This window comes from Pseudophryne corroboree, chromosome 4 (genome assembly GCF_028390025.1).
Source record: "Pseudophryne corroboree isolate aPseCor3 chromosome 4, aPseCor3.hap2, whole genome shotgun sequence".
Lineage (NCBI taxonomy): Eukaryota > Metazoa > Chordata > Amphibia > Anura > Myobatrachidae > Pseudophryne > Pseudophryne corroboree.
Window position 1 is genome coordinate 776,577,928 of NC_086447.1, and position 12,885 is coordinate 776,590,812.

The 12,885-nt window shown below is 48.3% G+C and overlaps 1 protein-coding gene across 10 annotated transcripts in view; it reads right to left on the reverse strand.

Moving 5' to 3' along the window:
• HHAT (hedgehog acyltransferase) overlaps nt 1-12,885 on the reverse strand; it is a 1,065,929-nt gene that overhangs the window by 313,587 nt on the left and 739,457 nt on the right. For all 10 annotated transcript variants that reach the window (XM_063918275.1, XM_063918278.1, XM_063918281.1 and 7 more), the window contains one exon: nt 5,584-5,785. In XM_063918275.1, the coding sequence (XP_063774345.1) occupies nt 5,584-5,785 (202 nt within the window). The remainder of the gene's footprint in view (nt 1-5,583; nt 5,786-12,885) is intronic.

Here is a 12,885-nt window from a genome sequence, read left to right on the forward strand (position 1 = left end):
CATCTAAGCCATGGACCCACATTTCAATGGATTTTGTGGTGGACTTGCCCAAATCCTCGGGGATGACAGCCATCTTGGTTGTCGTTGACAGGTTTTCGAAGATGGCGCACTTCGTTCCACAGGTTGGGCTGCCATCAGCCAGACGCCTGTCTGAATTATTTATGCTGCATGTTGTGCGTCTCCACGGGTTGCCACTTGATGTGGTCTCTGACCGCGGATCCCAGTTTGTGGCCAAATTCTGGAGGGCATTTTGTTCCGATCTCCAGATTTCTGTCAGCTTGTCGTCAGGCTACCATCCGCAGTCTAATGGGCAGACTGAAAGGGTGAACCAGTCCTTGGAGCAGTTCCTCAGGTGTTATGTCTCCAAGTGTCAGACTGACTGGGTTGCTCATCTGTCCATGGCGGAGTTTGCCTATAACAACGCGGCTCACTCTGCTACAGGGATCTCTCCCTTCCTTTGTGTGTATGGGCATCATCCTAAGGCCAATTCTTTTGACCCCCTGGACTCCACGCCTGGTGGTTCCTCTGTGGTTTCGGTCCTTAGAGGTATTTGGCGGAAAGTGAAGAAAGCCCTTGTGTCTGTGTCATTAGTGACCAAAAGGGTTTTTGATAAGCGGAAAAGACCCTGCAGCTTCAAATTAGGAGACTTCGTCTGGTTGTCTACCAAGAATTTGAAGTTGAGACAGCCATCTCATAAGTTAGGGCCCCGGTTCATCGGCCCTTATAAGATCACCAGGGTTATCAATCCGGTGGCATTTCAGTTAGATCTGCCCCGTTCTTTGGGTATCAATAAAACATTTCATTGTTCCCTTTTAAAACGGGCGATTAGTAATCCTTCTTCCAGTGGAAGACCTTCCCCTCTTCTGATACGTGGCCAGAGGGAGTTTGTTGTTGAAAGGATTCTTGACTCCAAGGTGGTTCGGGGTCGGCTGTCATTTTTGGTGCACTGGAAGGGGTATGGCCCGGAGGAGCGGTCGTGGGTGCGCAGTTGTGATCTTCATGCCCCCAGACTGATACGCTCTTTCTTCTCGCAGTTCCCCGATAAACCCGGTGGTAGGGGTTCTTTGACCCCTCGTCAGAGGGGGGGTACTGTTAGGGTCTCCTGCCCTGTGCTGCCACGTCGTCATGGCAACCGGGAGACAAGTGCTAGTGGAGTAACCTGAGCGCAGCTGATACTCCGGTTCGGGTCTTTTGCTGTGCAGTGGTTATAGGCTCTGTGCACGGCAGGGGATCCGGTGCTGGTTTTTGTGCTCACAGTCTGTGAGGTCTGAGTGGGGCGTGGACAGCACCTGCTTTATAAGGCCTCTTTTCAGGGTAAGCAGATGCTGCTGAATCTTTGTTGGTTAGTCAGCTCATGAAAGTTAGCCAGTACTGTGTAGCTTTGTATTTGTTTGTTGCTTACTGCAAATAGGCCTGGGGATTTGGTATTACACTCTGCCAATCCAGACCTAGCAGTAAGACTGGAGTCAGTCGTTTAGCTTGCTGGGGTTCTGTTACTACTCTGTGAACTTAGCAAGTTTGCGGCTGTATTCTAAGACTTGCCTGTCTAATCCTGTCTCACTGTGCTAGGTGTCAGGGGTCAGTTTAGTGGCAGTAAGCTAAAACCTGTGCACTGCAAGTGAGAAATAGGATTGTGGAGACTCTCCTTGTGTCTATCATTCCATCTCTGACCAAGGAGTTTACTGCCACACCCGTTGGTAACCCTTTAGGGTTTTGCTGTTGCCCTTAGCAACAGCATTTCGGGTTCTCTACGTATTAAAACACAACATCTTGCTTTTTCCATCTGTGCAGTTCTAATACAAGGGAGATACCCAGTTCCTTAGCCTCTGGGCTTCTCTGTTCACTTTGTGTGTATTTTGTTACCCTATTACCTTCTGTGTACGTTATGTCATATTCCCCAGTTTGTCTGTGAGTCCATTTGTTTTGCATAACAGTTCAAACACCAGTACATTCCTGCAGACACTGGAGTGCATAACAGTTCTGACACCAGTACTTTCCTGCAGGCACTGGTGTGCATAACAAATTCTCTGACAAAGCAGAGCCAACTTCCTTCTGTTGGTATCTGAACATCAGTGTTGATTGGCAGCCAGGCAACATGTAGTTTTGTCATAAAATGTATAACATTGAGGTGCCATCCCCTAGATAGGGATGTCAGTCAATCAGTTTCTATTGATGGATTACATCAATGGCAGGAAACTATTGATGGTTTACATCAACAGTCATCAGTGGAGGCGGGACTCCTATTGATGGTTTACACCATCAACGGCCATGGGTGGAGGTGGGACTCTATCAGTCATAGAAGAGGAAGGGGCTTCATGGGTCAAGTTGAGGGCAGAATAAAGATCCATGTCCAAGGCTTCAATGGAGAAAAAAGAATACATTGCTAGGCTCTCTGGCATAGATGGTGGAGAATAGTTGAATCTTTGTATTAATTGAAAAATAATCAGTTGCAAACCATTAATGAATGTTAGCCATCGATGGCCAACTGCCATCCCTACCACTAGATTCTGCCACCTCAGGCTGGCATTGGCTCTTGGCGGGACTCATTTAACTGCTTTCATTTCCTCACACTGTCTCTTTTAAAAATAATCCATTAAATGCATCATTTACATTTTAACAACTCACAAAGGGTTTAAAGAATTCCACATACTGTACAGAACATTGGTTATGAATGTTTTATATAGATAATTAGTTTTGAATCTATACAACAGCTTCCATTATTTTTGAAAAGTTTTATAGTATATTTAGACTTTGAAAGTAATGAACATTACAACCATTTCAGTGGAGTATGGATAATAGCAAAGAATAAGATTTAAATCTGCGTGTGTCGCTTTCACGGGAATATTAACAAATGTCCAGCCAATAGCTACATTATAAATAGAAAATGAAAAGGGAACATATTTAAAAATGACTCTAACGCTATAGACAGAGCAGACTTAATTACGTTGAAAAACTTAAAGTTCAATCTCAGTTTTATTTTCCTCCACAAAATAAGACTCATTTGGTTCTAAATAGTCTACTAGATAAAGCAAGGGACTTGTCACTGATATATAATTAAAACATACAAGTTATATGCAGAAGTGACCTAAAATAACTGGTAGATAACGATGAGTCAGTAGTAACAATGGGCGTCATTCCGACCTGATCGCACGCTGCCGTTTTTCGCAGCGGTGCGATCAGGATTGAAGTGCGCCTGCAACAAGAATGAAGAAAGCGTTCGCAGCAGCGTACGCAAGAAGATTGACTGGAAGAGGCCGGCCGAGGGTGTCAACTCACCGTTTTCTGGGAGTGTCGAGGAAAACGCAGGCTTGCCTGGCCGTTTGCAGGGAGGGATCCTGACGTCAGCTCCAGGAAGGATCATTGCAGCGGGTAAGTCTTGAGCTGTGCAGAGACTGCATAAACTTTTTGCTTGTGCAGCTCTCTGCACAGCCGATCGTACTCCTGCACAGCTCAAACCCCCTCCCCTGTTGGCGGCGATTACCTGGTCGCAGTAGTGCTAAAAATAGCCTGCGTGCGACCAGGTCGGAATGACCCCCAATATCAAGTTACTCTCAAGGGGTATGGGAAGCCCTTGTTCTGTCTTACAAGTACTCAAATGTATCAACATAAACTTATGGATGAGTCTAAATCCAAGTGGGATAAAAGACCTTGCCCAAATCTAACACTAATCCTCTACCTGGTGCCTAACCCTACATCCCCCGATGCCTACCCCTAACCTCCCCTCCCGCAACCTAACCCTATCCCTCAACTCCCGCAGCCTAACCCTAACCCCCCCCCCCTCCCCCTCATCCTTACGCTAACCTTCACTCCGGCAGCCTAATTCTAAACCTAACACTCCCTCTGCCTAGCCTTAACCTATCCTCCCACAGCCTAACCCTATCCTCCCCTCCTGCAGCCTAAACCTAACTGGTTGTGACTTCATCAGATATCCTAAAGCCCACTTGCATCTACCATAAACTTAAACTGTTCAGGCAAGTACTCTGACCACTAGCTAAAAAGGCTTAAAATTCACAGCGACAATATAACTGCCTGCAGACACAATGAAGGTGACTGGTGTAAATGAGATGACACCTTCAGAAAGATCCGGTTGGGATCGAAACACGTTGGTGGGGGCAGCTGATGCTGAGGAAGAAGGTTTTACTGCAGAGGGACGGGGCTCTGTTGACTATAATACACTGCTATCATAGGCAAACGCAGGGAGGGTTTCTGGTTGCCTGGAAACCCCCCCCCCCCACTTGGCAAATGGCTCAAATTATGACAACAATAGCAATGGTATATAATATGATCAGATTACTAGTGCTGCAGAAACATCATGCAGTTTAAAGGACAGAGCAGAGTTGCTGCGCAAGCCCAGTGGTAGCAGCTTCTTCTACTGAGTTTGCGGTGTGTGTGATTCTGACTCCTCGATCAGTGCACTGGACCAGAGAGTAGCTACCAGGAAAAAGAGACAGGAGCCTTACCATGAGGTGGGAGAATGTGATCTTAGAAAATGCAGTACTGGTTCTATTATGTTTGTGTAATTATTTATTACGGGATGTTTAATCTTTTCCTGACAACTTATTTTATATTATTTAAATGTTTGATACATCCTATACTATAGACCATCTGCAGTATTAAATATTAATACTGTATTCCATACAATATCCAGTGTATAAAAAGACCATTAATGTCCAGGGTTATTATTAGGTTCTTCTACCGCTCCCCCAGACTCCCACACTTGCTCTAATGTTCCACAGAGTGGGAGATTGTTAACTGCATTTGGAAACCCCCCTCGAGAAATCCTGCGTTTGCCACTGACTGCTATCACCTTTTTGCTATCTGGTAGGAGTCCATCCAATGTTCATTCAGCTTTTTTTTCTATCTGAGAATCTTTTATGTTGAATATACTGTCGTACATCAAGTGTGTCATTAAAAAAGGTTTTACACTATGATTTGTTTTCCTGGCATTTGCTTTCTGGATGGGATGTGATGGTGAAAAAACAACATATGATAATAGAAGGATAAATCCCCAACAGAGAATGCCATAAAGACACACCTGATGAGCCTATTGAAATCTGCAACTTTGTGAATATTCACTTGGTGGTGGATATTTGGTTTTCCTTCACAAATTGCGGACTTTTTATGCAGATCTACTTATCTAAATTCCCTATTGAGGGAAAATCTGTAGTATTGTTGTTTGTTATAATTACTCCCGAGGGGGAGGAATTTATTGACAAGCGCCAGTGTTGACACCAGAGGTTTTTTTTTTAAAATATTGTGTCTATATAAAAGGTAGGTGTGACTCCCATTTCAGGTGGTAAACACAGGCAGCTTGTGTGTGCACTTAGCAGAAACCCATTTTTTCCTTTTTTTTTTGCTAAGTACACGATATGCCATATGACTGTGGTTGCCATGGTAGTCAAATGACACTGTAGTGTTAGAAAATTTTAATAGCAGCCCCACATTTATTTCATGGGATTGCTGTTTTAAGAAGAGATTATTTATATTTGGGATACTTATAACAGTACTACACAGAAAAAAAACACATCTCAAAATAATCAAAAGGACGATGACAAATTCTTTAGAAATAATGTTCATGCTTACGATTATATCTTGAATGGACGGCATAGTAAGAAGCTTCTTCACTGCTTGTTCTATGATGATTCCAAACCAGTTGAGTGCAGCCCAGTACCACAGATATTCATGGGCTCCGTGCCAGTAGCATACAAATATAAAAGTAAAGGCTGTGGATAAGAGCATTCCTCCTAGCCCGCAGTGCGACCCTCCCATTGGAATATAAATGTATCTGCAGAAACAAAAACACAAGATCATTTCATTCACATCCCATTCTGAATAAAAGCTGTCTACCTGACGATGTGCATGTATTGCTTTATACACATCCTACTGCCATTTTTACTAAATGTATTGACTTAAAGCTATATCTTTACATCATCATGCTAATTATATTAATTACACTGAAACGTGATGTGACACAAAATTACTCTCTAGATGCTTCTTCATCCAATGAAAGTGTGTCATATTTATACTACTTTTACACCAAAAACCCAGGTCTGATCCAGGTTTCAGGACACGAATCCAACCCAGGTCAGGCCCAGATCAGACCCTGTTTACACTGCACCTTGGACCTGAGTTATTCCCAGGTCAGCCCCATTTATACCCCTTTCACACAGCACAAATGATCCGGTATGGACCTGGCATATGTGCGGTGTGAAAGCGACACTGTTGAAATCCCGGGTCGTCTGACCCAGTAATTCAACCCAGGAATAAAGCAGTGGTATTCCTGGTTTGAATACCGGGTCAGTAGCGACCAAGGACCCGTTCACTAGATAGGGAGAGGCGGCACAGAGATGAGCTCATCTCCAAGCGCCGCCTCAGCCCCCGCTTCCGGCACCCCCCCCCCCCACACACCATTGTGGCAACCGGCCCGGAATATTGATTAGTCTCCAGTTAGGGTCCAATGCTGGATCCCACCCGGGAAAGATCCGTTTCCAATTCCCGGGTGGGATCCGGCATTGGCAGTGTGAAAGGGGTATTACAGTGGACCTGGGTCTACCCTGCATGTCACTCCCTTGAGGCAGACCTCTGCATACACAGCCAATCAGCAGCTTTTAAGCATAACCTGGATTGTATTAACCCAGGTTGAGCTGTTTACAGTGCACCGTTACCTGGGTCCAACTCTAGCAGCTACCAGGGTCAGATTCCCAGGTCACTCAACCTGGGTTATTTTTCAAGGACCCTTTTACACCAAGTTGTGACCTGGGTAGAACCTAGCAATAACCCATGTTATACCCCTTTCACACTGCCAATGCCGGATCCCACCTGGGAATTGGAAGCGGGTCCTTCCCGAGTGGGATCCGGCATTGGCAGCTGCTGCAGGCTTTCCCGACCCGGCAATAAGCCGGGCGGGTTGCCATAGTAGCGGGGGGCGGAGCCGGCGGTGGGGCGGAGGTGGCGCTGGGAGATGAGCTCATCTCCACGCTGCCTCTCCCTATCTAGTAAACGGGTCCCGGGTCGCATCGACCCGGGAGCCCGTTTACGCAGCCAATGACCCGGTATTCAACCCGGGTATAACACTGCTTTATACCAGGGTTGAATTGCCGGGTCAGGCGACCCACGATTTCGGCAAGGCCCCTTTCAAACCGCACGCCGACCCGTGTCGACCCGGCAATATGCCGGGTCGATACCGGGTTATTTGTGCGGTGTGAAAACGAGTTTTATGGTAAGAACTTACCGTTGTTAAAACTCTTTCTGCGAGGTACACTGGGCTCCACAAGGATGGACAATGGGGTGTAGAGTAGGATCTTGATCCGAGGCACCAACAGGCTCAAAGCTTTGACTGTTCCCAGAATGCACAGCGCCGCCTCCTCTATAACCCCGCCTCCCTGCACAGGAGCTCAGTATTTAGTTAACCAGCCCAATGCAGTAGCAGGAAAAGAGACAACAACGGTTAGTAGCCACATACACCACACTCTCACGACAGGAGGTGTCAGCGGCTAATGCCATACCAACCCAAAGAAGCTAAGTGCGTCAGGGTGGGCGCCTTGTGGAGCCCAGTGTACCTCGCAGAAAGAGTTTTAACAATGGTAAGTTCTTACCATAAAACTCGTTTTCTGCTGCGGGGTACACTGGGCTCCACAAGGATGGACAATGGGGATGTCCTAAAGCAGTTCCTTATGGGAGGGGACGCACTGTAGCGGGCACAAGAACCCGGCGTCCAAAGGAAGCATCCTGGGAAGCGGCAGTATCGAAGGCACAAAACCTTATGAACGTGTTCACGGAGGACCACGTAGCCGCCTTGCACAATTGGTCAAGGGTCGCACCACGTTGGGCCGCCCAAGAAGGTCCAACAGACCTAGTAGAATGGGCCGTAATGTGAGCAGGAGCTGACAGACCAGCCTTCACATAAGCATGTGCAATCACCATTCTAATCCACCTGGCCAGGGTCTGCTTGTGAGCAGGCCAGCCACGTTTGTGAAATCCAAACAAAACAAAGAGAGAATCAGATTTTCGAATAGAAGCAGTTCTCTTCACATAGATACGGAGAGCCCGTACCACATCCAAAGACCGCTATTTGGAAGACAAGTCAGGAGAGACAAAGGCCGGAACCACAATCTCCTGATTAAGGTGGAACGAGGAAACCACCTTCGGTAAATAACCGGGACGAGTCCGAAGTACCGCCCGGTCACGGTGAAAAATCAGATATGGGGAACTACAGGAAAGGGCACCCAAATCCGACACTCTTCTAGCAGAGGCAATAGCCGGCAAGAACACCACCTTAAGGGAAAGCCACTTAAGATCAGCTGAACCAAGGGGTTCAAACGGAGGCTCCTGCAATGACTCCAAAACCACCGACAAGTCCCAAGGAGCCACAGGCGGGACATAGGGAGGTTGGATACGCAACACACCCTGAGTGAAAGTATGAACATCAGGTAAAGTCGCAATTTTTCTCTGAAACCACACTGACAAGGCAGAAATATGAACCTTGAGGGAGGCCAGACGCAGGCCTAAATCCAGGCCCTGCTGCAGAAAAGCCAAAAGTTTGGCTGTACTAAACTTGGAAGCGTCATAACTGTTAGATGCGCACCAAACAAAGTAGGAATGCCAGACCCTATGGTAAATCCGGGCAGAAGCCGGTTTCCGGGCCCGCAACATAGTTTTAATGACCTCCTCAGAAAAACCCTTAGCCCTCAAGACGGAAGCTTCAAGAGCCACGCCGTCAAAGACAGCCGGGCTAGGTCCTGGTAGACACAGGGGCCCTGAACGAGGAGGTCTGGGAGTTGTGGAAGTAGAATTGGACGCTCTGATGATAGGCCCTGCAGGTCTGAGAACCAGTGCCGTCTGGGCCACGCTGGAGCTATGAGAAGCAGAATTCCTTTTTCTTGCTTGAACTTCCGAATTACCCTGGGCACGAGTGACACCAGAGGGAACACGTACGGCAGCTGAAACCTCCACGGCACCGCCAGCGCATCCACGAATGCTGCTTGAGGATCCCTTGTCCTTGCTCCGAAGACCGGAACCTTTTGATTGTGTCGAGACGCCATCAGATCTACGTCTGGAAGACCCCACCTTTCCACTAGGAGTTGAAACACTTCTGGATGGAGACCCCACTCGCCGGCATGCACGTCCTGACGACTGAGAAAGTCCACTTCCCAATTCAGGACTCCCGGAATGAAGATTGCCGATATGGCCGGTAGATGGCGTTCCGCCCAATGTAGAATCCGTGAGACTTCCTTCATTGCCATACGGCTTCGAGTGCCGCCTTGATGATTTATGTAAGCCACTAAGGTGGCGTTGTCCGACTGCACTTGAACAGGACAGTTGTGAATTAAATGCTGGGCTAGGTTCAATGCATTGAAGACCGCCCGCAATTCCAGAATGTTGATTGAGAGGAGGGACTCCTCCTTGGACCACCGACCCTGAAGGGAGTGTTGCTCCAGCACCGCGCCCCAACCTCTTAGACTGGCATCTATCGTCAACAGGATCCAGTTGGATATCCAGAAGGGACGGCCCCTGCACAACTGTTGGTCCTGGAGCCACCAGAGCAGCGACAGACGGACCACCGGAGTCAATGAGATAATTTGAGACCTGATCTGGTGAGGCAGGCCGTCCCACTTGGCTAGAATCAGCCTCTGGAGGGGGCGAGAATGGAATTAAGCATACTCCACCATGTCGAATGCTGATACCATGAGGCCCAGCACCTGCATCGCCGAATGTATCGACACTTGCGGACGAGAAAGGAAGCAATGAATCCTGTCCTGAAGCTTCAGGACTTTCTCCTGACACAAGAACAACCTCTGGTTGTGAGTGTCCAATAGCGCTCCCAGATGCACCATGCTTTGAGCAATGATCAGGGAGGATTTCTTCCAGTTGATGAGCCACCCGTGGGCTTGTACAAACCGGACCGTCATATCTAGATGACGTAGGAGAAGTTCTGGGGAATTTGCCAGGATTAACAAGTCGTCCAGATACGGCAGTATCCTGACCCCTTGACGGCGGAGTACCACCGTCATCACCGCCATTACTTTGGTGGAGACTCGAGGAGCCGTTGTTAAACCAAAAGGTAACGCCCGAAACTGGTAATGGAGGTTGCCAATAGCAAACCTCAGGTATTTCTGATGTGACGCTGCTATAGGAATATGCAGGTAAGCATCCTGTATATCCAGGGAGACCATGTAGTCCCCAGGTTCCAAGGCCAGAACTATAGAGCGAAGAGTTTCCATACGGAACTTGGAAACCTTCACAAACCTGTTCAATGCCTTGAGGTTGAGAATGGGCCGGGAGGACCCATTCGGTTTCGGGACTAGAAACAGCGGAGAATAGTACCCCGGCCCCACTGCGCAAGAGGCACCTGTACTACGACTCCTGTATCCAGGAGGGTCTGTGCCACCGAATGCAGAGTGTTTGCCTTTGTCTGATCCAATGGGATGTCTGTCTGGCAAAATCGATGAGGGGGTCGGTTTTTGAAGGCTATGGCGTAACCCCGAGTGATGACTTCCCGTACCCAGGCATCTGAAGTGGTCTTCAACCATTCCTGGGTATACCCTAGAAGCCGGCCCCCCACCCTGGGATCCCCCAGGGGGAGGCCCGCCCCGTCATGCGGCAGACTTATCGGCCTTGGAAGCTGGCTGATGGACTGCCCAGGCTCTTTTTGGCTTCGGCTTACCAGGTTTGGAGGTGCGGGCCTGCTTGTTGTACGCCTGACCTTTTGCTTTACCTGAAGGACGAAAGGAAGTACCTTTAGCCTTCGACACAGAAGGAGCGGTACTTGGCAGACAGGCAGTTTTGGCAGTAGCCAAGTCAGCCACTATCTTATTTAAGTCCTCCCCAAACAGAATATCTCCCTTGAAAGGGAGTACCTCCAGGGTTTTTCTAGAGTCCAGATCCACAGACCAGGATCTCAGCCAAAATATCCGGCGTGCCAGGACGGACGTAGTAGAGGCCTTGGCTGCTAGGATACCGGCATCAGACGCTGCCTCTTTAATATAGCGAGAAGCTGTGACAATATATGACAAGCACTGTCTAGCATGGTCAGAAGAGATTTCAGCTTCTATCTCCAAGGCCCATGCTTCAATAGCCTCTGCAGCCCATGTTGCTGCAATAGTGGGCCTTTGTGCAGCACCCGTGAGGGTGTAAATCGCTTTCAGACAACCCTCCACACGTTTATCCGTAGGCTCTTTTAGAGACGTAACGGTAGTGACAGGTAGAGCTGAGGAAACCACCATCCTAGCCACATGTGAGTCTACTGGAGGAGGTGTTTCCCAATTCTTAGACAGCTCTGGAGCGAGGGGATAGCGAGCCAGCATCTTCTTTTGAGGCACAAACTTCGTACCCGGGTTTTCCCAGGGTTCCTGACGTATATCCACCAGGTGGTCAGAGTGAGGTAAAACTTGTTTAACCACCTTCTGACGCTTGAACCTATCTGGTTTCTTGTGAGGGACGGATGGCTCGGGATCATCCGTAATTTGTAGAATTAACTTAATAGCCTCCAAAAGATCTGGAACATCCACATGTGAACTACCCTCCCCATCAGCAGTATCTGAGTCAGAGCCTGTGGGGTCAGTGTAAGTGCCGTCTTCATCAGACGAGGTGTCAGTGACAGCAGTGGATTGTGAGGAGACAAGCGCTCGCTTAGAGGACCCCTTGGACTTAGGCGAGCGATGGTCAGACTTTTTAGTAGTCAGGGAGTGGTTCAACTTCTTCAATTGAGCAGATAAATCGTCCGCCCACGGCGGGTTAGCTGCAGGGACCACATACGGTTGTACCCGCATTGGGGGTCCCATAGGGGGTGTTAGTTTATTAACTAGCGTATGTAGAAGCGTGGAAAAAGCGGCCCACGGCGGGTCATTATGTACCTCTGTTGCCACAGTCCCACTGGGGGGCAAGGAGCCCCCAGAACCAAAGCCCACAGCTGCTATAATCTCCCCATAGTGATCTGTGGCTTCAGCAACACCGGCAGTGTGTTCAGCCCCAGAACCGTTACCCTCAGAAGCAGACATGATATAACTTGCAGTATCAGGTAACACAGTACAATTGGCAGCAGCACAATACCTCTTACCCAAACCCCTGCGCAGTGTAGTCAGCACCAGCAGAGATAAAGGAGAGATATGGTGACTAAATCACAGAGAAAAATACATATTAAAGTATATCTTTGTGAAAATCCTATATCAATATAAAACCTGCTGACGCACCAAGCCCCCTCAGGATATAGAATATAGGGATAGCAAGTTGAGTGAAAGACACGAAATGGACACCACTCAGCTATCTAATGCACACACAGATAGTCACAGTTTGTACAATGCAGTGGTTATTACTAACAATAATACTGCACTGGACTAGCTTATATATATAGCTATATAGGCAATAGATATAACACTGCACAGTAAGAACTGGATGTATATCACAGGGTAATTGTACTAGAAACCCCTGACTAAATGCACTCTTTCTTAACTAGCACTGTCTAAAAAGGCAGGTAGAATACTTAAGTGTCATGTAAAGTCACAGCACTGACAACCAGGCGGCTTTACACAGGAGGATTTGCCCAAGCAGTCCCAGGAACAGTGAAGCTGAGGGATAATGGCGCCCAGACACTGACAGGGAGTGAGGGAGAGACAGATATGCAGCTCCAGGGTGGGAACATTTGCGGGAAATGGCGCCCTGGGGCTGGGGGAGGGGCTTCAGGTCCAAGCCTTATCCCCCTGCTGGCAAAACCACCGGGTACTGTGGGCTACTGAAAATGGTTTAGAGAGAAAAGCTGACCTGCACCCATGCCCTGGTGATCTAGTGGGATCGCCTGTACTGCCACAGTGTCCACCGGCAGCGCGCGCGGCCCGCCTCCCACTGACCGTGCCGAATCGCGATAAAGACCGGGTCCCGCAAGCGGGATCC